Source organism: Arvicanthis niloticus, chromosome 6 (genome assembly GCF_011762505.2).
Source record: "Arvicanthis niloticus isolate mArvNil1 chromosome 6, mArvNil1.pat.X, whole genome shotgun sequence".
Classification (NCBI taxonomy): Eukaryota; Metazoa; Chordata; class Mammalia; order Rodentia; family Muridae; genus Arvicanthis; species Arvicanthis niloticus.
Genome location: NC_047663.1, coordinates 88,637,497 through 88,662,118, shown reverse-complemented (window position 1 = coordinate 88,662,118; position 24,622 = coordinate 88,637,497). Strand labels below are relative to the sequence as shown.

The following is a 24,622-nucleotide window of genomic DNA, read 5'->3' as shown; positions in this document are numbered from 1 at the left end:
GTATGTATGTATGTATGTATGTCTCCTCAGGGAGAATCTAGGTCCATTGGTGATGGAACATTAATGGGCCCAGTTTTGTGTCTAGGGTGGGCAACAGAAGCTGCTGAGAGTTTAGAAGGACAATGACCAGATCACACCTGAGTACAGTGTTCCCCAGATGGGATATGCATGTGGCCAATGACAGAGCCTGTGGTTGATGCGTTGCCCAGTCAGACTTCCTTCAGGACTGAAGTCCATGTTTCTCAACTTCTTACTGCTGGTTCCTAGGTTCTAACCTTTTTTGATAATGGGCCTTAGATGAAAGCCACCTTGCCCAAGGCTTTGAACCTAGAGAAAGGCATCCATCTGCATCTCAACTTGGGCTAAAGGCACAAGGTTATCCCAGCTTCCTGCTTCCTGTGGGATGGGCTAAAGGCTGTCTTGAGACTGCTGTGTGTCTTTCCTTTTCCTGTCTCTTCCTTATATTTAACATTTTGTGAAACCTTTCCATTTAATTGAACTTCACTTTATAGGACACACCAGGAAGGCATTTTAATAGAAGAGACACCAGTGTATCATCTAACAAGAAAATGGGCTCTCGGCTTGTTGCACTCATAAATTTCTAGGCAAAATTCAAAAAGTGTTCTCAAAAAGCCTTTACTCTGACCAACTTACATCTTCCTGAGTGCACTCCTAGAGCTTAATTACAAGGTTCTTTGTAAGTCATCCTGCTTGGATTACATTATGTTAGTCTCACCCCAAGGGCTCACACCCCCTTGCTTTGGGAAGTTGCCTTCTTCATCTTTTTCCAGGCAGCCAGAAGGGAACCTCTGACCAGACTTGCTGCCTGGCTATTGTTCTTTTTTCCTTTACCTCAGAAGTAGCAATGTCCCCTCCTACCTTTTAAGAAAAAAAAAAAAAAAAAAAAAAAAAAGACGATCCCTTTTGCTTTTCACAGCTTTCTGACTTCTGTTATTTGAAATTTAAATACAGAGCACCCAGTGAGTGGTGAGCAGAGACCCTTTTATTCCCTGAGTTTCTCAGAGCAGATTTGTGAAGAGCTCAGATTGCTATCAGACTTTTACATTTGGAATGAGGTTGTTAAGCCATCAGTGAGTCTTATAATGAGATATGCAAAGTGCTCTTAGTGTTCCTTTCATGGGGGGTTTACCTGTACCTGGAAACAAAACACCAAAGCCTAGGATATAGGAAACACTGATCCCAGAAGCATGCAGATCTTTTGAAATGTACATATATAAAATAATTAGTGTCAGGTAAATTATTATGGGCAGCCATCTTGGAAAAAAAACACATTAGATTTGTTGGGGTCCAGGAGTTGCCCCACAAGCCACACAAGCACTGGTCTCAGACAGGATTTATTGAATGCACACTTTAATACTAATCAATAAGGCTAGAGCTCAGAATTCAGGGGCTGAGCCATGACCCCAGGTATTTCTCAGGGCCAGCTTATAATGGGGGTGGGCAACCCCACAAAGACTACAGTGAGCTCATACTTAGGTATGAATAGCAGGCAGTGCTGCCCAGTGGTTGGCTCTGACACAGGCCAGTTTAGACAAAACAGTTTATAAAACCTTTAATTTGATGGGTCCTACATAAAGCTTTGTGGAGTTTTTTAAGATTAACAAACCTCAGAACATACAGAACATAATAGGCTATGTGATCAGCATGATGACTGGCAGGCATATTACAGTAACAATATGAAATAGCTGGCAGGCATGGAACAGAATGTCTACAGCTATGCTGGTGGCGGGGCAGACCTCAACAAGATTCACTTTTCTTCCTGTTTCCAGCTCTGACAGGAGTGGGTTAGGAACTGGACCTAAAGCCATGGAAACATGCATTAGGTAAAAGGAGAGTGGGGTTTGATTTCCAAGGTGAAGCTGGCTAGTGGGAGAAAGGGGCAGGGAAGTGGGGGAAATCAAGGAGTGCTGAGGGTCATGTGCACAGGGAGGAAACAGAGCTGTCCTTCACCCTCTGGGCTGGGAGATGGAAGTCAGTCCATGAGCTGTTGGCATATTAAGCCAAGTGAAGGCAGAATTTAAAAATTATATGTATACTTCATATTTTTGGAAAGTTGTTTATATAGAAATAATGAGAATAAAGAATTATGGGAATCAGGGAGACTGTGACAAGTAGCAGACAGCATGTGTTCACAGGAGTTACTTTAGGAATGACATTCTATGCAAAAGATTCCTATGAGGCAGCCAAGAAACAAAGGCAGGGCTGGAGACCGGCTCAGCAGAGAAGAGCACTGGATGTTTTTCCAGAGGGCCTGAGTTCAGTTCCCAGACCTCTGGCTGGGTAGCTCACAACTGTCTGTAATTCCACCTCCAAGGAATTCAGTGTCCTCTGCTGGTGTCTGGGACACACACACACACACACACACACACACGGCAGGAAACATCTGTATGAAAATGTAGTGGGTTGGCCTGATGCTGTTTGTCTGATGTCAATACTGCTTCCTCAAGAGAGGTTACCCCCAAGGAGCAGACCATCACTAGGTGATGTCATGTGACCCTTCTCCCCATTTTAACTGGTCAATAAAAGGCTAGAACCTGTGATTGGGCAGTGGAGGGGAAAGATGGAACTGGAAGCTTGAGAGTGGGGGCTAGGCAGGAGGAGAGGAAGAGCATGAAGGAGAGAGAAGGATGATGGAGGAAGAGGAAGTGAAGCCACGATGGGCCAGAACCACATGGCTGGGAGAAGCTGTAAGTAGCAAGGGGTCTTATAGCTGGGGTCTTATAGCTAGTTAATATAGTGTTAGATCTGTCCAATCTAGGCATATAGCTCATAATTATAATTTCTGGATTGTGTGATTTTTATATGGGCTTATTAGGGTTGGAAATTCCAGCAATAGTAAAAATAAAAATAATTAAAAAAAATTAAAACAAAGTCCGAGTATAAATAGCTAAAAAGAGCAAACATAAAACCATGGAAATACAGGTTTGAAATGAAACTTCAGATAAAGAAGAGTTAAAACCAAAACACACTAAATAGGACCACATGGTTATTTTTCATCCATAAAAACCAAGGCTTTGAGTAAGGCAGGAGCCGGGCGGTGGTGGCGCACGCCTTTAATCCCAGCACTCGGGAGGCAGAGGCAGGCAGATTTCTGAGTTCGAGGCTAGCCTGGTCTACAGAGTGAGTTCCTACACAGAGAAACCCTGTCTCAAAAAACAAAAACAAACAAACAAACAAACAAACAAAAAAAGAGAAGGCAGGGCACTGGAAGAGCACATGCCAACACCATAGCCTCTGTGCAGGGACTTTCAGAGCATCAGTGAGAACTGGAGAACATGCCTCCTTCATCCTGACAGGTCAAGCAGGGACACAGGTTTAAATAATGTAAGTAGAAGACATGGTTCAATATTTATATATAAGTCAATAGCAGGTATGACTTTGCCTTATATTCAGAGAACACCAATAGGAATAGTTCATATGTGAAGTTATAAAAAATTAATATATTCCACAATGCAGAAAATATACAGACAGTTCTACTTGCAAATTATATACATTGCAATGATGATAAAAATCTAATAATTTAGTAATTAACATTTTATAAAACAGAGAAACATATAAAACACTTAAAGATGAAAAGGTAACAATATTCAGAGGCAAAGTGAGATCATTAATTCTTTCCGGTATAAAAGGAACAAAGACGAAGGAGGTATTTGTTCCAAGAGATTAAAAAGAGAACAGCAATCACAACAAACCTGAGGAAATCAGGAAGATGAAAACGTATTTTAAATTAATAAAATTAATACATTATAATCCTAAAACCAAACTTAATGTAGTTCAATGACAAGGTGGAAGTCAGTCGTTTAAAAGTGACTCTGTGGTAAATGGATATTAATGACGAAAATGAACCTCTGCCTGAGATACAAAATCCCAGATGGGTAGGAGATGTGAAAAGCATGTTAGCTCTCCATTGCTCTGACAAAATACTTTGTGAAATCACCATAAAGCAGGAAGATTTCTTTTTTGGCTGGTGATTTCAGTCTCTGGTCATTCGGAACCAAATTTTTTTGGACCAGTTGTGGGGCAGACCACTGTAGCACAGGACATGTTGGTCCATTTCCACTCACCAAACTTAGTGGAAGATCTGGTTATTAAAATAGTAACCTGGAGGAGGTAGACTGTGGCCCCAGGACTTGGGAAGCTGAGGCTAGAATATTGAAAGTCTGAGGCCAGCCTGGGCTACATAGTGTGGTTTTGTCATTTAGTGCTGACAAGAGGAAATGTTTTGTACTTTGAGGTGTTGCTGGGAGCACTTTCTATGTTTCAGCTCATCTGGTCCTGACAATGACTTGCTGTGGTATTACTCATGTGTTCAATTTACCAAGAGGAGACTTAGGTACAAAGAGATTAAACAACTTATCAAAGCTCATAAACAGTGCGGTCAAGATCTGACCCCAGGTAGTCAGTAAAGTGTTTATAGACAAAAAAAAAAATGACAGAGTGGGGATGGGTGGTGGAGAGATGGAAGTGATCAGAATGTATTATGTTCATGTATGAAATTAAATAAGTTAATAAAAGCAAAAAAATCTTTATTATCTTAAAGAATCAGAGACTTGATCTCTTTAGTGCTGGGGAAGGATCCCGAGGGTCTCAACAAGAGCCTAGGGCCTACTCTGACAAAGGAATGATGTTTATGGGACGGTGGCAACCCTCATTCAAGACACATGGTTGAAACGGAAAATAGATCATGTGGAAGGAAGAAGAAGAACACCTACAAAACTTGGAAAAGAGCCCTGAGCACTTGCAGGGGACCCACAAGGCAGCTCACAACCACTTACTCCTCTGGTCTCCTCAGGCACCAGGCACACGTGGTGCACAAGTATAGATGCAGGCAAGATCCCCACACTCATTTAAAAAAACAACAAAAAATAAAATAAAGAAAGGAATGGATGATTGGGTTTGTTTTATTCATTCATTCAATCATCCCAGCTCCAACAAGCAGTAGAACTTGGCAGCTTTTGTCACTTGGTCCGGATAGTGCAAAGGATACAGGCGAAGTAAAGGTGTTTTGGAACCTTTTTCCGCTGCTAAGGAAAGCTGCTGAGGCCAGGCTTTTGGCAGGGAGAGTCACTGCATGAAGGCCTAGAGAGGCCACTGAGTGAAGCTGTGGTGAAGCCTGGTGGTCTTGGAGATCTTGGGATGCTGGAGATGCCAGAGGCATGAGATACCTGCCAAGTCAGGAGTGGAACCAGCCCAAGAGAGAAGTATGTGGTAGTCAACACAGCTGAAAGGAGTTGGAGATCTGAAGAGCGCTTCGTCACCAGACATGGAAATAGCGATTGGAGTTTGCCCTGCTGTGTTTCTGTCTTGCTTCGCTCAGCATTTCCTCGTTATGTTCTCCATTTTCTCACTTTTGGGGTGGTGATTTATATCCTGTGCCATTGTATGTGGGAAGTCTGTGATCTGCTTTTTGACTTTTATTTTACAGGGTGTTACAACGAAGAGATTGTCTTGAGTCTCAGAAGAGACTTTTCAGTCTTAAGACTGAAAGATAGTGGGGACTTGAATTTGGACTGAATGCATTTTTCATTGTGATACGGTTACAAGTGTATGGGAGTCAGGGAGTGGAATGTGGTGGTTTGAAGAATGGCCCCCATAAGCTCACACATTTGCATGCTTATTAGTTCCCAGGTAATGAACTATCTGGGAAGGATTAGGAGGTGTGGCCTTGTTGGAGTAGGTGTGGCCTTGTTGGAGTAGGTGTGGCCTTGTTGGAGTAGGTGTGGCCTTGGAGTTGGTGTGGCCTTATGGAGAAGTGTTGCTAGATGTAGGCTTTGAGATTTCAAAAGCCCACACCAGGCCCAGTCCCTTTCCTCCCTCTGCCTCTGCTTCTCCCTCTCTCTCTCTCTGCCTTTCCCTCTCCCTCTCCCTTTCCTTCTCCCTGTTTCTCCCTCTCCTCCCTCTCCCTCTCCTCCCTCTCCCTCTCCCCCTCCCCCTCCCCCTCCCTCTCCCTCTCCCTTTCCTTCTCCTTGTTTCTCCCTCTCTCTCTGTTTCTCCCTTTCTCTGCCTCTCCCTTTCCCTCCCCCTCTGCCTCTCCCTCTACCTCTCTCTCTGCCTCTCCCTCTCCCTCTCTCTGCCTTTCCCTCTCCCTCTCCCTCCCCCTCTGCCTCTCCCTCTACCTCTGCCTCTCCCCGTTTCTCCCTCTCTTTCTCTGCCTTTCCCTCTGCCTCTCCCTTTCCCTCCCCCTCTGCCTCTCCCTCTGTCTCTCCCTCTGTCTCTCTGCCTCTCCCTCTCCTTCTGTTTCTCCCTTTCTTTCTCTGCCTTTCCCTCTCCCTCTCCCTCCCCCTCTCTCTCTGCCTCTCCCTCTCCCTCTGCCTCTGCCTCTCTCTCTGCCTCTCCCTGCTGCCTGTGGATCAGGATGTAAAACTCTCAGCTTCTGCCTGCCTGCCTGCCTCCCCATTGTTACACTTCCTGACTGGAGGACCTAACCCTCTGAAACTATAAACAAGCCCTAATTAAATGGTTTCTTTTGTAACAGCTGCCTTGGTTGTTGTATCTTCACGACAATAGAACAGTAACTAAGACAACTAGTCTATTTCTGTCACATATGCCATGGACAAAGTTTTTAGTTTTCATGTTCTGAGCCGGGATTGAAAAAAAGTATATCTGCTTCTCTTCACTAGAAACATGGTGCCTTCTGGCACAAGTCAAGAATGGATCACTTGTGCAGACTCTGAGAGTTCAGAGGAATATGCATCGTCATCATCACCACCACACCTTCTAGAGCCTGAGTTTCCCAATTGGGGCCTAGACTTGGCACAGCAGAGCCAGCTCCACATTAGTATATACGGTTAAAGTGTGGATCTCCAACCATTATACCACCAGAGATGACTGGTATTGATAGAGAATTGAGGGAAATGAAGAAAGGTGGAGAGGGAAAGTCTTAGAAGACATTCTCTGGTTCAGTTGTGCAAGTTTTTTCAGCAAAGGAAGTCTTTGAGGCCCAGCTCCCTAAAGTATGCCTGTCTCCATCTCTCTGTGCTAACTCAGTCACTGATAGAACAACCTGTTAGAAAGAATGGCCTCACAGGCATGCAGTAGTTGCTTCACAGTGTAGCCATGGGTCATTATATCTCTTTGAGAGGAAAGGTAAAAAGCTGTCTCCACAGCTCCAATGGATACATGGAAGGTAGAAACTTTTGTCACCTCAGCGCTCCTCCTCATCTCCTCCTGGAGTAACAACAGGCTGCTCCAGTGCAGTCTCTCCACTCCCAGACCTCCACCATCCCATCTCAAAAGTATTAGTCCACTGTTGTATAAGCTAGCACGCAGACTCTGAGATGAGTCCAGACTTTCCCAAAACACTGATCTTTTTTTCAGGTTACATCAGACATGAAAATATCCTGATCTTTAAATTTAATTAGTTCCTATGCTGAAAAAATTCTGTTATTTTTCCTCATGACTAAAGACACACATTAAACCGTTTCGGTGGTTCAAAATAAATGGTTGGGTAATTATTTGGAGGCTGTTTCTTCTTTCTTCTGTAATTGCCAAAACTTTTTCATTGAAGCCATAGGATCTTTCCTCTCCCTATACTGCACACCAGAGAACACAAAATAAATATTGAAAATAGAATCATAATGTATGGTTAATGACCAAAGTGGTCATTAACCATACATCAGGGATGCCATGGTGAACTATCACAATGCATTGCTCATCTGTTTGTGGTGGTGCTGGGCAAGTTAGCTGTACCACCAGTCACACAAAAGGGACTCGTATAGGGCAGTGCTGGGGATATGCACAGTGGCAGTGTTCAGGTTGCTTGCCCAGAGCCTTGCATTTGATTCTCAGCAGCACACAAAGGCCCATGATGCTCAATGGTAACGTTACTGCTTTATCTAGTCAACATAGTCTGCTTTCACCACGAATGGACATTACCTTTACTTCTAGGAAAGCTTTTAGTTTAAAGCAGAATGCCCCATTACACGGGCAGCAGGCTCTCATGCCTTGTGTTTATGGTCACCTTACTACAGTGGGAGCCATGCTCAGTGATGACTCAGGCCACTCAGCTTTGTGTGTGCGCACTCTCTGACACTCACAAGATGGCAGAATCATCCATGGTATATATCTCAGAATGTACTGTCACAAGAACAAACTATTGGGCTAAAATAAAACTTTGATTAAAGCAAAGAAAAGGAGAAATCAGGACTAGAATTGCTGGGTGAATGTTCCTCTGGCACAGACCAGTGGAAAGAAGAAGGAAATGTGAAAATCTTATGTCTGCAGCTCCAGTAGATATGCCTGACTTGGAAATGTGCAGTCTCAGGTCTCATGAAGGGGCTTCAGTTCCTGATAGGAATCTAAAACAGTGAACAAGATATGGTATCATATCTGCTGTTCAATATTTGAGAAGAAAATTCACACTGTAATTCTTCTTATGTTCAACAAAACAGATGTAATATATTTCACCAGAAATTATTAAACAATAAATAAAACAATTAGAACATTCATTTCCATGGAAGTCTTTAGAGCTACATGGTTCTAGAACAGTGGGTACATTTTCTCCAGAGTGATGCTCACACAGTAAAATAAATACAAACGGGCTATGCTTCCATAAAGAGCTGGCAGCTGACACAAACATGAATATAGATAGCTAAAATCTTTGTCCACAGTCTCCATAAAATTTTATGCAGTTAGGTTTATAAACATCTTTCATTTGGCAGTGGTTTAACTTGTGTAAACTAACATTTGAAACTTTATTGAGGGCTATAGCAATGTGAAACTTTACTTAGCATTGTCTAAAGCTGGATAAGCCTGTGTACAGGGAAACTGTTTCTCATGTGCAAGGCCTAGACCAGTTGCCTAGGGCACATGTGTCCTTCAACAGGAAACAGGTGGATTTACTAGTCATCTGAAGAACATACAATCACAAAACCAATGTGCCCTCCTCCCAACCTTGAGCAGACCTGAACGAGTCATTTACCACAGTAGACCAAAACAATAGGATCTAGGATGCATTGCCTGCAGCCTTGGCACCTGCAACGAGAAGAGACTCTGGGGTGGGGCTTCTCCTTTATATGTGAAAGCAAAATATTAAACTTCGGGCCTTGTCAGAATACGTTGTCTTGGCCCCATGCTTTCCCTCACCCTCCATTCCCCCTTCATTCCCAGCCTTCCTCTCAGGTGAATCCTAGGTTGTTGAGTCTCATGAAGCGATGAAGTTGTAGTTTGGAAAAAACCAAACCCACAAATTATTGTACTGACATTACCACCTTCATGAGACTTTTGCATATTTCCATTTTCTAACAGCATTGTGAGGACCTCTCACTCATGCCATGCATCAGGTTTTTGTCCAAAATCCACTTTCAGGTTCTTGTCCAGCTGAGACATCTGCAACTGGGGAGCTGGGGAGAATTGTCTCTTCCTGTGTGGACATGGTGTAGACTGAAGCAAAGTACTCCCAGGAGCCTACAGAAAAGTGGCTTCTCAGGCCCCAAGAAGGTGCTCTGCTCCCTGACCACTGTCACCAAATCTTCTTCAAGTTGGTCAAGAAAAGATGAGACTAAGCATGTTGGAGGGGACCCAGCTTGTGTGCGCCCAACTCCCAAGGGCAAAAAGACACTGGGGAATTCTTCAGGCTCTCCCCTAAAACGTCTGAAAAGGAGAACCCAATTCCTGAAGAAGCACTGACTTAGGAAAAGCAAACAGAAAGGCGTGTCCTCTGTAGCTTGATGACAGATGAGGAAAATGGAAAGAGCTTACTCATCTGAATAATGTTTTCAGTTTGCTTCCAAATTCTAGGATGTAAATTTGGGCAGATGAGTCTGTCCAATTGGCTTGTAGAATAGGCATTTAACTGAAAAAAAAAATGAGGCTAAAATATAGCCATTCAAAAGACACTAGCTATAAAAGTGGAGACTTTTTATAATTTGTAAATTCTAATTGCATACTTGAATTTATGTCATATGTTGCTTCTTTTACCTGTTAAGCCTCTTGCTAAAATCAACGTTACATGATGCTCTAATTAGTATTCTATCTTTAAGATTTGCTTAAATTTTTATACTTATGGCATTTTATGGGCATTGATTGTGGAAATAATGCTATACTATTATGGCATGCTTACTTTAAAAAGTTGGCTTAGTCTTTCTTACATTAAAAATTTCAATATTAAAAAATAAAATACACTTTTCTTACACTGCTCTTGTCTACAAAAGTCTAATTGTCTTTCCTCAGACCTGCCTTCTCTCTATTACTCCTCAAGTCTCAGAAAACCAAATGAAATCTCACTAGACATTGAATGGGGCCAGGTGGCTAGAAAACCAGGGGGTACAAAAAGAAAGGGAAATAGAATATATGTTTAGTATAAAACATAGACTATGAAAATATCAGAGGTTATAGGTAGGCTACAAATAGTAGCTAAGGCTATAAAACCATGAGCTATGGAAAGACAATAGGAGCCATATTTACTCCTAGGGCAGCAGAAAGGACAGCTTAAAAACAAACAGAAGATGCATCGAGAGAGACGGAGAAGTATGACTCAGACTGCAGCATATGACAGGGACAGTGAGGCCGCGATACGTGTGACAGCACGTTCCAAGAGAAAAAAAATGAAGCAGAGCAGAGACATATGTAAAAGATGAAAAACCACACACTCATATATGTATATCACACTCATATATGTGATATACCACACACACACACACACACACACACACAAATCATAGAGACAGTAGTTTCTAGGGAATGACAGAGATGGGGTCAAGTGAAGATTTAAATTAAAAACATGTTTAATGAGGTGCATTGTGTGCCAAACACTGGGCTGAAGAGGGAAGTTGGTAGAGGTGACAATGAGGGCACAGTGAAGGTTAGAGATGGCAGGACACACAGGGAAGGAAAAGGTCTCTTCAGGATCTCAGTGGACTCTCACCAGAAAAGACAGGAAGATTCACACTCATCTTGTAGTAACTCGAATCTAGGAACAACATAAGAGAAGTTCAAGTTGATCTGTAACACTTATTTTTGTCAACAAAAACATATTAAGAAATAAAAATTATATTTCATTTCTGCAACATATTAGCTTTATTAAAGAGTTATATAATCTGGTTCAAAACATAAGGTAAAATAACAAATTTCAAAGATACCCTTTATTTATGTTATTTTGGGAAGCCTAGCATATTAAGTTAGCAAATACTTTTTAGCAGATTGTTTTGGATTTGTAGAAAGCTGGGATTCAGAGTACTCTGGCATGTTTAAGGTCACACAGTGAATAGACAGCCAGACTCTCTGCTCACTACTGTTCACTCTTTTCTTCCCTACCCTCCCTAAACACCCTTTTCTTTAAGAAGCTTTGACTATGTTCCTTCTCCCAACGCACACCTCATTCTTATTGGACAAGCAGAGTGATTGCTGCATCGTGAGGCTGGGCAGGGGTCTGCATGCTGCCACTGCGAGCAATGTGTTCCTAGTGAAGCTTTCTGTGGCTGCTTATAGTATTACAGCCCTTTATCCAGTGCAGTATTGCTTACAAAACATTCTCACTGTCTTATTAAAACATTCTTCTCAAAATCAAGTGCCTTCAGTGTAATGACTCAAAACTTGTCATTAAGTACTGAGACTTCACAGAAGTACTCACCATGACAGGACATAGTCTACAGTAGGACACACATGTGACAGGACATAGTCTACAGTAGGACACACATGTGACAGGACATAGTCTACAGTAGGACACACATGTGACAGGACATAGTCTACAGTAGGACACACATGTGACAGGACATAGTCTACAGTAGGACACACATGTGACAGGACATAGTCTACAGTAGGACACACATGTGACAGGACATAGTCTACAGTAGGACACACATGTGACAGGACATAGTCTACAGTAGGACACACATGTGACAGGACATAGTCTACAGTAGGACACACATGTGACAGGACATAGTCTACAGTAGGACACACATGTGACAGGACATAGTCTACAGTAGGACACACATGTGACAGGACATAGTCTACAGTAGGACACACATGTGACAGGACATAGTCTACAGTAGGACACACATGTGACAGGACATATTCTACAGGACACAAATGTGAAGGAATAGAAACAACTGTTTTTATTCGTCAATTCATTATTATTTGTTAATTTGTGCCACTTAATATTCTGAAAGCCATAAATTTCCTTTTTATAACTTTCAAAATCACATTTATTTACTTTGTGTGTGTGTGCATGCGCATGTGCGTCCTTGCACACATGTGAGGAGGGCGGAAGCAAATGGAAGTCAGAGGCCGGCTCGTGCTGGTTTTCACCTTTTACCATGTGGTTCCTGGGGACTGACCTCAGACCATCGGACTTCTTGGAAGTTTCTTTGCCTGCTGAGCCAGACTGCCAGTCTGAAAAGTCATGACTTTCCACAATATCAGTTAATAAACCCTGGGGCAGCTTTAGGACAACATTCAGCTTGTGAGGTGTTTTCTGGGGATGCAGACTTTGTGAAATGAGGTACACTGGAATGCACCCCCCACGGAGAGGAAATGACAAGAAGTTGAATGGAATGTGTAGTTTTATATTACAGCTAACATGTTCTGTTGTCACTATGGGAGTTTTGTAACTTGTGTTTAAAGACTGACATTCAAATATGCATTTAATGTACATATGTGTTCTTTGCTCAGAAACGTCCAGCCAGTGCTTGCCTTCTGCACCCTAACAGCCACATGTACACGTAGGGTCTACCCTGCGTACCTGTCTGTGCACGGCTTTATGCTTTAACTGTTTTATACTTTAATACTGGCAGTTAGGAAATCTAACGCAATCCAAGGTTAGCTACAATGCTTATAATATATAATCTTTAATAAAATATAAAATGTGTTGACTTACTTCACTAGATAAATTTTGGCACTTCAGTCTGTGTCTGTATTTTTCATTTTCTGCAATCATTCTGGAAATCATTTGGTGTACTTTGTTCCACACGGAGGCCTTAGAAAGATAAACAAAGTAAGGAATGCTGGGTACAAAGTGCACTGCCTTTCCATGGAGGCGACTGAGAGCGACGCCCTGGTCTGCATGGGAGCATCAGCGAGTGACACACCGAGGAACTGTCATGGCAGTGACCCTGTGCTCACTGACTTGTCTCAAACTTCTCTTTCAGTTTTTTACAGTCTCTTCTTATAGTGTTTATATTAGCTGTCCTGGATGATGCTGCTTCCAGAAAAGAAAAAGACAGCCTGCAATGTTTTACTAAGTGGGTCCATTGCATTCAGTTTTCAAAGGTACTAAAAATACTGAATTTCAATTTCTCTGCTCATACTGAGCAGAGATTTATTTACAATGTATTTTATATTGTATATTAATATACATTAATTATATTATTTTAACATTAATATCAATACATATATATATAATTTGTATATAAGTAAGAAGTAACTGTTTATCCTTAGAGATTATGAATATACTAGAATAGAAAAAAACTATAAAATTAAATAGTTACATCTAGACCCAAAATCTTTTTTTTTTTTTTTTTTTTTTTTTTTTTTTGCTACTTGGCACTTTGACATTTGACAAGCATTTAAATGTTATGTAGAAACATCTTCACACATTGAAGAATGAGAAGAAAGGTGTGGATGGTATATGTAAATCGCTCACCCCAGTGAGTGGCACATGATAGAGGTAAGCTCTGGCCACTGTTCCTTTCTCCTCAGAAGGAAGCAGGCCTTAGTGCAGTGAACAACTGCTGCTTCCTTCAGATATATCTGGTACAGGGCAGGCTGCTCTGAGCACTGTTTTAGACCATGTATGAGCTATACACCAAAAAAGCATGAATTTATGTGTCATGCTCCACAAATAAATTAGTTAAAGTACAACAGCAATCACAGATTCCCTCAGCCACTGCTTGGAATGTGCTAAAATGCCTTCGTTACCATGACATTTGGCAACCAGTGGTGAGAAGGGTTCAGCCTCAAAGTTCATCTTTGTCATCTTTCTGGCTAAAAAGTCACATACATTCTTTGCCTTGGAAAGAGCAATATGACATCAATGCAGATAAATTCTTTCCTATGAAGTCTGTGATTCTCTTTCTACACAGCAGTTAGCTACACTCCATGGAATATAGGTTATGCTTTGAAATATCCCCTGGCAGGTTATATTTGATTAAAATGTATTTTATACCTTCAAATACCAGGACTATTCTTCATAGTTATTAAATATTTCCAAGCTCAATTCCATTTCTTCCAAGGTATTTCTATTTTCTCATTTCACAAAATTAAATTATTCAGACGATAGAATTGCTTTCACTGTCTTGAACACTTTCACATATCGTATTTAGAGAGGAAGGTCTAACATTTAAACATGGTTAGTTTTCTTTTTACAACACACCTTTTTCCTCTCCTTCAGTAGTTTGGAGGCTTCATTCAGTGGTATGGGGAAATCAAACTCTTTAGCTGCATTTTTCTGGTTTAAACCTATTTTTTTTAAAGTAAAGGTATTGAAGTTAGTACATATTTTTTTTAAAGTATTATCCTGAAAACAGTGGCCATAGTTGTGTCTTCTGAGCTCTTTGGGGGATGTTAATTCATACACAGAATTGTATTTCTGATCACTAGGTAAAGCCACTTTACCACTCAGCTAACAGTATGTTGAAAACAACAATGAACATTCCCCACCCCCCACCCCCCACCCCCCACCCCCCACCCCCAGAGCCCTTTCTACCTGCTTTCCCCTGTCTTCAGCTTGCCCACCTTAACTCTCCTCACTTCATTCCTGACATACGACACTCTATATCTGGGTTTCCTTTGCACATGCAACAGTTAGCTTTCCAAAGAATATTCTCGGAATTTACAAACCATGCTGGGTTGTCACAGAAATTCACAGTTTTCTTGAGAAGTGTGTTTTCCTCTCTGGCAATCCAGTTTCTATTTTGAGGATACTAGGTAAATCATACATTACACTTGTTGAATTAACTAAAATGTGTTCCCAAATGGCATTTGCTAATTTGCCAGGCACATGCCACTGATTGTGGGTGAGGTACAGACGCTGGGTAAAAGAACTTAATCATTAAGTCACATTGTGAGAAACTCACTCCCTTGCCAACTCTTCCAATCTTCCAGCCACAGAGGAAGTCTGAGTTTGTGCACATGTCACCTAGAGATCTTCAAGATGTGTTGCTTTTCCTTACTTTCTAGCAAGAAACCTATTTACTACAACTGAGCAACATTTTGCCGTTATTAGCTTGTAATTAATTCCTCTTTTAGAAAAGTGCACACAAATCATGTTCTAATGAGACGTAGCTAAGAGGAGAGACGTACCTATTTAAGTGAACATACTAAGCAGACTAGCACACACAGGAGAAGAAAGCTCGAGAGTGAGAACTCTGCTCCTGTTTACCTGCCCCTCCCCTTGAGTTCACACAGCCTCAGGGGGGTGCGCTCCTCACTCCACTGGTTCCTACTTAGGCTGTACCTACACTCCCTGAAGTAAGACAGGAGCCATGAAGTCTATCTAAAAATATAGCAAGAAGTACAATGCTTGTACACAAAAATATTTCTGCCTATACTGTGACTGGGCACCAACATCTGGCTCTCCAGGGATTTAGTCCCAATTTCTGCTTCAGACCTTCTCCTGGTTCTTGTCACCCATGCTCTGACCCTATCGAGCTGTACCTGCAGTTCTTCCTGGTCACTGCAATCATCTGTCCTCAACAATTTGCTCGTACATTTTCCCACCTGTAATCTGATCCTATTTCAGCCTCATGGGGAAAATCTCAAATAGGTTTCTCTACCATGAAGCCTTCCCGACTCTGTTACCCCTAAATCTATTCACCATGCCCATAGTATCCGTTCACACAACTCCACAGTAGTATTCTTCATCTTTAATCGTTTACAACATTGGTCTATCTCCTAAGCATAGTGAGGGGGAAACCAGCCTGACCCGTTAGCCATGCTTGAAATGTTAGATCTGCCTGATGCTTGTCTCTTGGCTTTCTAAACACCAGAACATCTTAGGATGGCTTACCAGCCTAACTTTCATAAGACATTTGTCTTTGGTAACAACATTCCACTAATTAAACACCTTTAGGGGTTATAGCAATGAAAATAACACTATGATTTAATAAACTTGTTATTCATTCATTCATTCATTCATTCATTCATGCAGTAAACGTTTAGTACATCTTGCTAGCCATTCTTGTTCCTTTAAGCCATCTGGGCTCAATGTGCCAGCATTTCCTGCGTGCTTAGTCCATGCCAAATACCACATTAGGTGCTCTGCAGTTGCCAATTCATTTGCTCTTTACAGCATCCCCTGATGCAGCCAGCAACCATCATCCCTCCTTGAGAGGTGATAAAGTTAAGAATCAGACTGGATAACTAAAATGGGCAACAGTATATTTCTGGTAATTAACAGAGCCATGATTGTCTTTCTGACTTCCAAGCCAGAGGTCTTGATAATCTCTCCCATCTCAGCAGACATTTCTCTATCTTTGTTCTTTTGATTTCCCATCCTGCCCCTTTCTGTCCCTGAACTTGTTATCAATGCCCGTCTCAGGTCTCTCTATAGCACCCACAAGTACTGACTTGAATACTCATTACTCACATGGAAATCCTTTGAGTACACAATAGTCTCCTGATCCATCTTGCTGTTAGCATTTGACCTAACGTTTATATCATGGTATATGTTAGATCTTGTTAAATGGATGAATAAACCATTTTAATTAGCCATAGGCATTTAATAAATATCTATTTAATATCAAATATAGCCAGGACTGAGTACTCTTTGGTTTAGTTTAGGTGCATGTCTGTCTCAGGGCACCCTTGACTGTATTCCTGGTTTTACAAGCTCAGCAAGGAGGTCATGAGAGTTAATAGCTTTGCTATTCACACAGCAGCCAGTACAAATATGACAGACTTAGCCTCAACTCTTCCTCCTCTCTTCCAATTGGTTATCAGTTCTGCCCATTTGCCTCCACAGCTTTAATTCTGGCCTTTCCATTTCTACTGGACTACGGCTACTGCCTTGAAGCTGTTTTCCAGCCTCTTATCAGCTACAAAGCTAAATTAAATCCATCGGTATCTGAAAATACTAAATAAATAAATAAGAAGGCAGATCAGAACATGAAGTGCAGCGACGTTTTAAGTATATAATTTAAAGGACCAAATCCCACACAGTGTAACAAGCAAGCAGTTGGAATCAGACAGACTCAGATAAAGAGGATCCAGACTTCTGGAGGAAAGTCTTTCTGGCATCGTTTCTGGAATAGGGGAATGAGGAAAGGTCACGAATTGAGTTACAAAGGAAGCAGCAGTAACATGCAAGACAGTAGAGACATTAGGACTATCATTTTCTGACTGTGATGGGATAAAACTAGAAAATATAACAAAACCAAAGAATATGATGGTCCCAGTATTTAAAACCTTTAAAATATGTTAAGCAGTATCAGTGTAATATGAACAGACACAATGAAATTATAGAACATGTTAAAATTGACAGTGGAGAATTACATATTGAGATGTGTGGGAGGTTCTAAAAGCATTTTAAAAATTCATCATACTAAATACTTCCTGATTTTAAAAAGTAAATGAAATGCCTGATTTCCAATCTACATATTCAACACAACCCTGTTAAAAATTCCAGTGATATTCTTTACAGAAGTAGAAAATAATATTAAAACTCATTTGAAAGCACAAAGTATTCAGAAGGGTCAAGGCAATCCTGAACAAAAGAGTAATGCTGATAGGATCAATATGCCCAATGTCAGGTCAAAGTCCCATGGTCGTCACAGTAACAGAAGCCACATGGACTGAAGGCATGTAAAACTGTGGAACAGAATAAGAAGTCCAGATAGAAACCAACACAGCTAGCCACTGAGTTTTGACAAAGAGAAAAAAACAGCATTGGAGAAAAGCAACCCCCATCTACAAATGGTTCTGGAGAATCTGGATAACCACATGTACCAGAAAGAAACTACTCCCCATTTCTTACACCAAACAAAAACCAACTCCAATTGCTGTTGGGATAGAGAGACCTTAATGTAGGATCTGAAGCTGGAAAAAGTATAGAAAATACTTTAAGATACAGGTATTGGCAAGTTCCCGGTTGCCAAGGAAATAAGGTCAACAACTAACAAGATCTCGTGAAATAAAAATCTGTGTAACAAAGGGAATAGTTGGGTAAAGAGAGAGCCCACAGACTAGAGAAAATTGGAGCCACACATCTGAAAGATTAATAAGTAGAATATACAAAGAACTAGAAAACTAACCAGTAACCTCCTCCTCCCAAAAAAAAAATAACTGATGAAAGGGATAGAGAATTCAAAAGAAAGAAATAGAAATCATCAGTAACCATGAAAAACTGCTTAACCTCACCAGTCACCTAGGAAGTCCAATTAAAATCACATTGACATTACATATTACCCTAGTCTGAATGTCAGTCATTAAGAAAGCAATAGGGGTTGGCAAGATGGTCCAGAAGGTAAAGACCCCTTGCTGCCAAACCTAACAAAGTTTGATCTCTGAGACCCACAGGCTGAAGGACTGAGAGAACTGACTCCCACAAGTTTTTCCCTAACCCACACACATATCTGACACACACGCAATAAACAGATAGACAGACAGACAGACAGACAGACAGACAGACAGACAGATATAGATGATTGATAGATGACAGATAAATAATAGTTAGATGATGATAAATGATGATAGATAAATAGATGATAGGTAGACAGACAGAAATAAAGACAGATGATAGAAAGGTAGATAGACAGACAGACAGACAGACAGACAGATAAACAGATATAACATAAACTCTGGTACAGATGTAGACAAAGGGAATCCTGATCTTTATACATGGCTGGTGGGAATGTAACCTAGTTCAAATCCTGTGGAAATCAGTATACAGGTTCCTCAGAAAATTAAAAAAAATAGATCTATCATGTAGCCCAGCTATATGTCTCCTGAGTATTTACACAGAAAATCCAAGTTAACATATCATGGAGACACTTGTACATCAATGTTAATGCAACAGTATTCACATAACTAAGTTATGGAAAGATCCTTGGTGTCCACAGAGAAATATATTTTTAATCTGTAAAGAATTAAATGATGTTGTCTTCAGGGAAATGAGATCAACTGGACACAATCATATCAAGCAAGTCTCAGAAAGGCGAGTATTCCATATTCTTTCACTTGTCATTCCTAGATTTTATACAGTCACATAAAATCAGATGTGTGTAGATTAAATGAAGAAGTAAAATTGTCTAAGAGAATAAATGAAGGGTCAAAAGGAGAATAGAAAGGAACTGGATGAGGGGTGGGAAGTAGTATGTTCAATATACAATAAATATCTGTAAGAAAAAATTGAAATACATTTTAAAATTATTAAAAAATAAAACAAATGCCTAAATTTTAGTATAAAAAAGAAAAAGTACACCAAAGGAAAGCACAGGAAAGAGAATACAGCTAAGAAGTTGGCATTAATGGGGAAGAAACTAGAATAAAAGCTTAAGTAATACATCAAAACCTTTCTTTAAAAATAAAATAGTAATGTCATCAATACAAAGGGAGAAAGTACATGCCCACACACACAAAACACAGACACAAATTATTAAGAGTGGACTGACCATTAAAGCATAGGTGAACTTTTAAAATTAAAGCAACACTTTGCAGACCTCAGTGGAAACACATTTGGAGATGGAGATGTGTTTAATTGCTAAGGAAGTACATGCTGCCAAAACTGACCTCCTGGAAAGCATAAACAGACTAGTTTCTATAGCACAGAGAATATTATTAAGAAATTATCCCACAAAAGACTGAGATCCAGATGGTTTGCCTGAGAATTTTATCAAACCTTTCTAGCCACATAGTTTCAATTTTCCATAAATTATTCTTGAACACAGAAAAGGAAGGAAAAACTCTCAATTATTTTTATGAAATAAGTCTAACTTCAAAATCTAAATCAAGTAAAGAAACACGAAGAAAAAGTACAGGTCACTACATCTCATGAACATCAATAAAACATTCTAAAGCAACTATTATTAAAGCTGCCACTATATTAAAAAACAATACAACACAAGCAAGAGAAAACTATTTCAACACTGTAAGGTTGATTCAGTATTTGGAAACCTATTTATATCACACTATACATTACTAATTCTAAGAAAAAATTATCTCCATAGATCATACTAAGCCTTTGACAAAATTTAAAGCCTATTCATAATAAATAAAAACTACTGAAGGAAATAAAAAGAGATACTTTTTCATACTCTTAATGTATATATAGTCTTAGTCCTAAAACCAGTACTTTATTTCATGGTGAAACACCAGAGGCATTTCTCCTAAGAATAAGAACAAGGTAAGGTGTCCATTATCTCTACAGCATCCACCCTGCACTAGAGGTATTAGCCAGTATAACTGGACAAAAAGATTATGGTAGACATAAGAATGAATAGAAGGGAAATAAGATTATCCCTGTTTGCTAGTGGCATATGCCAGCTGGGGATGGTTGTACACACCTTTAATCTCAGCACTTGGGAGGTAGAGGCAGGCAGATTTTTGTGAGTTCAAGGTCAGCCTTGTATACACATTGAGTTCCAGGCCAGCTGAAGATACACAGTGAGATCGTGTCTTAAAAACAAAAAACCCACAAATAACATATACCTAGAAAATATATGAAAATTCTGAGAATCAGTGATGGAGCTAACTACATTAGTCAGTCAGCGAATTGGAATCAAGAGGATCTACAATTATCATGAAAAAAGAATAGGCCTGAGGAAGAGAAGCCCACATATAGATTCTATCTAGATAAGTCCAAACCAGATAGATCTATGGAGACAATGCAGACTAGCACTTGTGGAGGGCTAAGATTAGTGGTGTAGCAGAGGCAATGGTGAGGGGCCATGATGCCTGTGAAGGGTTACAAAGTTTCTCTGTGATGTTACAGTTATGCAAAAATGGATGGTAAGGATGGTTCCACAACTCTGTGGACATGTAAGCACTATTAACTTATGTACAACTGGATGAACTGGATACATTGTTAATGAAAGCTCATTAAAATAAGTTGCATTGAAAAGTATAAGGTAGAAGGCTGCGTCCTCCAAAGATGAGCATTTTGAGATGACTGCAATATTCTAACCTTGGTTGTGAAGTATGAAGTTTGCAATTTTGCAAACTTCTTTAAAACACACATAAACTAGTCCTTGCTAAAGATTTTAAGTGACGGGAATCACATATATTTCTAGCACATTATGTAGTAAGGAACCCCACTTACAATAGGAAAGATTAAATACCAGGGAATAAAGTTACCTAGATTTATGCAAAATCTATGGTGAATAGTTTAAGACAGTGTTTCTGTGTTGTCCTCGCTGTCCTGGAACTTGCTCTGTAGACCAGGCTAGCCTCAAACTCATGGATCTGTCTGACTCTGCCTCCTTAGTGCTGGGATTAAAGCATGGGCCATCAGGTGAATACAGTTTTTTTTTAATTAAAAGTAAAAGACTCAAAGGTATATTGAACAAATAGAATATCTTCAGATCTTCTGTGTTTTAATAGGACGCTTCAACATCTTTTAAGATATTATGATACATATATATATATATATATATATAGTAATAAGCAATTTATTTTTTATTTTATTGTATGTGTATGTGTGTGTTGCTTGTGCAGCTCTTGGATGCCTGATGCCAGAGGAGGCCAGAACAGGGCATCATATCTCCTGGAACTGGAATTACAATCACTTATAAGTGGGTGCTGAGGACCAAACCTACCTCATTTGGAAGAATAACTAGTGCTCTTAACCCATTGAGCCATCTCTCTAGCTCCTTTAATTAGCAATTTCAGTAAATGTCAGTGAAAATAACCAACAAGCGCGCCCATTTCTCTGAGGGACTGAAGTAGCTACATCCAAGAACTTCTCTCAGGTCTCTGGGTTGTCTTAAATGTCCTGCAGCCCTTTTGCAGGCCACCCCATTAAGTGAGTTAAAGGGATTCTCCTAAGCTTATGGCTCCAACACAGGCTGGCAGGAGAGAGGAGCCTGGCTGCCTACTGACTGGAGTGCTGACAGGAAAGGCTAAGAGGAAAATGACGCCAAGGCTGACAAGAAGGCAGACAGAAAGACTGGCAGACGCAAAGGTTGAGACAAAGACCAACAGGCAGACTGACACGAAGGCTGACACGAAGGCTGACACGAGGCCTGGGTGACGGGAGCCGCGCGCAAGATGGCGTCGGAGCTGCCCCGTCAGCCCCAGGCCGCTGTCAGGATGATCCCTCCCGCTGCCGCGCCACCTGCTCGCGCTGCTTGTCCCCGGCCCCTGGGCTCTCTCGACCTCCGCTGGAAAGAGGCTGAATCCGGGGTGTCGGTGACCCCGGCCTGGGAGCCGGTGGGCCGCTCTCCTCCCGGGAGCCCGGGCTCCTCCGCTGCTTGCTTTAGGGCGCAGTGGGCCCCGAGCCCTGGGCCTCGATGGCCGAAACCTCGGAGGCCCCTCAACTGCCACACGCCATGGCGGTGCGAGGCGAAGCGGGTCACATAGATCAAGCGAGGTCCATCTGGCCTTTGCTGGCTGCGGGTGGGCACCATCTCGGCCTCCTGTCAGGCGACCTGCGGGACCTGGGAGCCCGCCTGAGCCTGAGCACAGGACTGGGGTGTGTGTGTGTGCGGGGGTACGTGGGGGAGGGGAAGCCGCATGCGGGGTGGGGGAGGGGAGAACCACTGGGGGCCTGACCAATGTGAGGCGTGGATGGAGCTGTCTTAGGGGCCCCCTACTTCAGTGAAGACAGACCATGGGGTCCGGGTGGATGAGCTGGAGTCCAGAACACCCGGAGCCTGGGTACCTGGTAGGAAGTTGCAGTGTGGATCACTGCGTGGCTGGGGTTGAGGTAAGGAAGACGGGAGCCCAGTGGGGATCTCTGTCAGAAGTCACAGAAAGCCCAACGGAAGGGAAACAGGAGGGCCTTTGGTTGTGAGGATGGCCATTCATCTAGAAAGAGGTTGAATTTCAGGCCACATCATTTGGGACTGGGATGTAAGAAATATCAAATATGGTTCTTTTCTATCAAATACTATAAAATGTGTGTTTAGGACAAGGGATTCAAATAGAGTAGTGGTCTTCTTGTCCTTGGAGCAGTGACCCCTTCCCCTCTGTTTTTAATTTTTGTTTTGTTGAGTTGTAACTTTAATTTTTAAAAAAAAAAACCTTATTTTTAATGATAGTTCTCAAATGCTTTAACCTCCCTTCTAGCCCATCACCCACCAGGTAGTAGAAAAGAAAGAATATGGGGGAAGTGGACCTGTTTAGACATGGTTCTTTGGAGCAAATCCTGAGTTCACAGATCAGCAGCAGCAGCTCAATCCACCCCCAAACACTTTTTGGATATACTAGCAATTCAGTTTGGCAGCGTTGGGTTAGTAGCAGCAGTGGCACTGTCTAGAAGAGACAGTCAGGCCTCAGCCTAGGCTTGAGTCATCAGGAGGGTCTGTTGAGTCCTTTCTACACGCCCTCCAAACATCACGTGTCCTCCACAGGTCTTGCCTTTGCATGTGCGTTTGTTTCAGCTGACTTCGCTCTGCCAATCAGCCAGATCCGAGGAAGCAGCAAGAAACCTTGGCACACCACCAGAAGTTTTTGGTACCTTTCTCTCTATGGAGTCCTGACAAATGTAGCTCAACTCTACCATGTAAGACAGGCCAATATATGTGTGTGTTGTTAGCAAAGAGTCCTTCATCACGTGTCCTTCCATGTGCTTGCTTTAGTAGAACATCTTTCCATGTGCGTCTGCTTCCGTGAAATGTTCCTTCTTCACTAGTCTGCCTTGGTCTTTCACCTGTGTCTGCTTCAGTGAAACACTCCTTCGTGTGTTTACCCCAGAAAAGCACCATTCAACACAACTGACTTTCCAAAGATCTCTTTAGTTTCCACTTCACTAGATAGCCCTGGGACTCACTCTGTAGACCAGGCTGGCCTAGAACTCAGAGATCCACCTGCCTCTGCCTTCTGAGTGCTGGCTTATAAACCAATTCTTTTCAGACTGACCAATTGAATAAGATTGTGATGTCAGACCCCCAGCTATCTTAGAGTTTTGTGCTGTGATAAAAAAAAAAAAATCTATGACCAAAAAGCAAGTTGGGGAGGAAAGGGTATATTTGGCTTACATTTCCAGATCATAATTCATCGTTGGAGGAAATCAGGACAGAAACTCAAGGACGGCTGGACCCTGGAGGCAGAAGCTGATACAGAAGCCACAGTGGATGCTGTTTACTGGCTTGCTTTTCCCTGGTTCAGCCTGTCTTCTTATAGAATCCAGGACTACCAGCCCAGGGCTGGACCTTCTCCCATTGAGCACTAATTGAGAAAATGCCATACAGCTGGATCTCATGGGGGCATTTCTCAACTGGTGCTCCTTTCTCTGCGATGACTTTAGCTTATGTGAAGTTGACACACAGAATCAGCCAGTACACCAGCCAATGGGGAAAAGACATAGCCACCACTTGACTGAGAACAAAAATCAAATGTACTTTCTACCTTAGTGTGTTCACTCTTCCTAGTGCGTCTTCTTGATCAAGAGTGAAGTTTGCCTTGTCCAGACACTTCAGTTGGAGTGGTTATCTCTTTCTTGCTACCTGAAACATATCTCTAACAAGGAGCAAACAATGAAGGGGAAACTGCCTCTGAAGAAATGAGCTAA

At 41.5% G+C, this 24,622-nt stretch overlaps 1 protein-coding gene across 1 annotated transcript; it reads right to left on the bottom strand.

Annotated features, from left to right (window-relative positions):
* Positions 1-10,727: 10,727 nt before the first annotated feature.
* Positions 10,728-22,586, bottom strand: C6H5orf47 (chromosome 6 C5orf47 homolog). Its single transcript, XM_034505073.2, has 4 exons — positions 22,226-22,586; positions 14,330-14,415; positions 12,836-12,934; positions 10,728-10,930 (listed from the first exon to the last, which is right to left on the bottom strand). Exons 1-4 carry the CDS (start codon positions 22,515-22,517, stop codon positions 10,910-10,912), a joined length of 498 nt encoding a protein of 165 aa, XP_034360964.1. The 5' UTR covers positions 22,518-22,586; the 3' UTR covers positions 10,728-10,909.
* Between the last annotated feature and the right edge of the window lie 2,036 nt (positions 22,587-24,622).

What these genes read in the sequence shown, in the direction of transcription:
- C6H5orf47 (XM_034505073.2), bottom strand. Translation starts at nt 22,517, where the DNA reads ATGGTGCCCACCCGCAGCCAGCAAAGGCCAGATGGACCTCGCTTGATC. An exon ending in TACTGAAGGAGAGGAAAAAG is followed by an intron (nt 12,935 to 14,329) that starts GTGTGTTGTAAA and finishes TATCTTTCTAAG; the next exon opens with GCCTCCGTGTGGAACAAAGT. An exon ending in GCCAAAATTTATCTAGTGAA is followed by an intron (nt 10,931 to 12,835) that starts GTAAGTCAACAC and finishes TGTTGTTCCTAG; the next exon opens with ATTCGAGTTACTACAAGATG.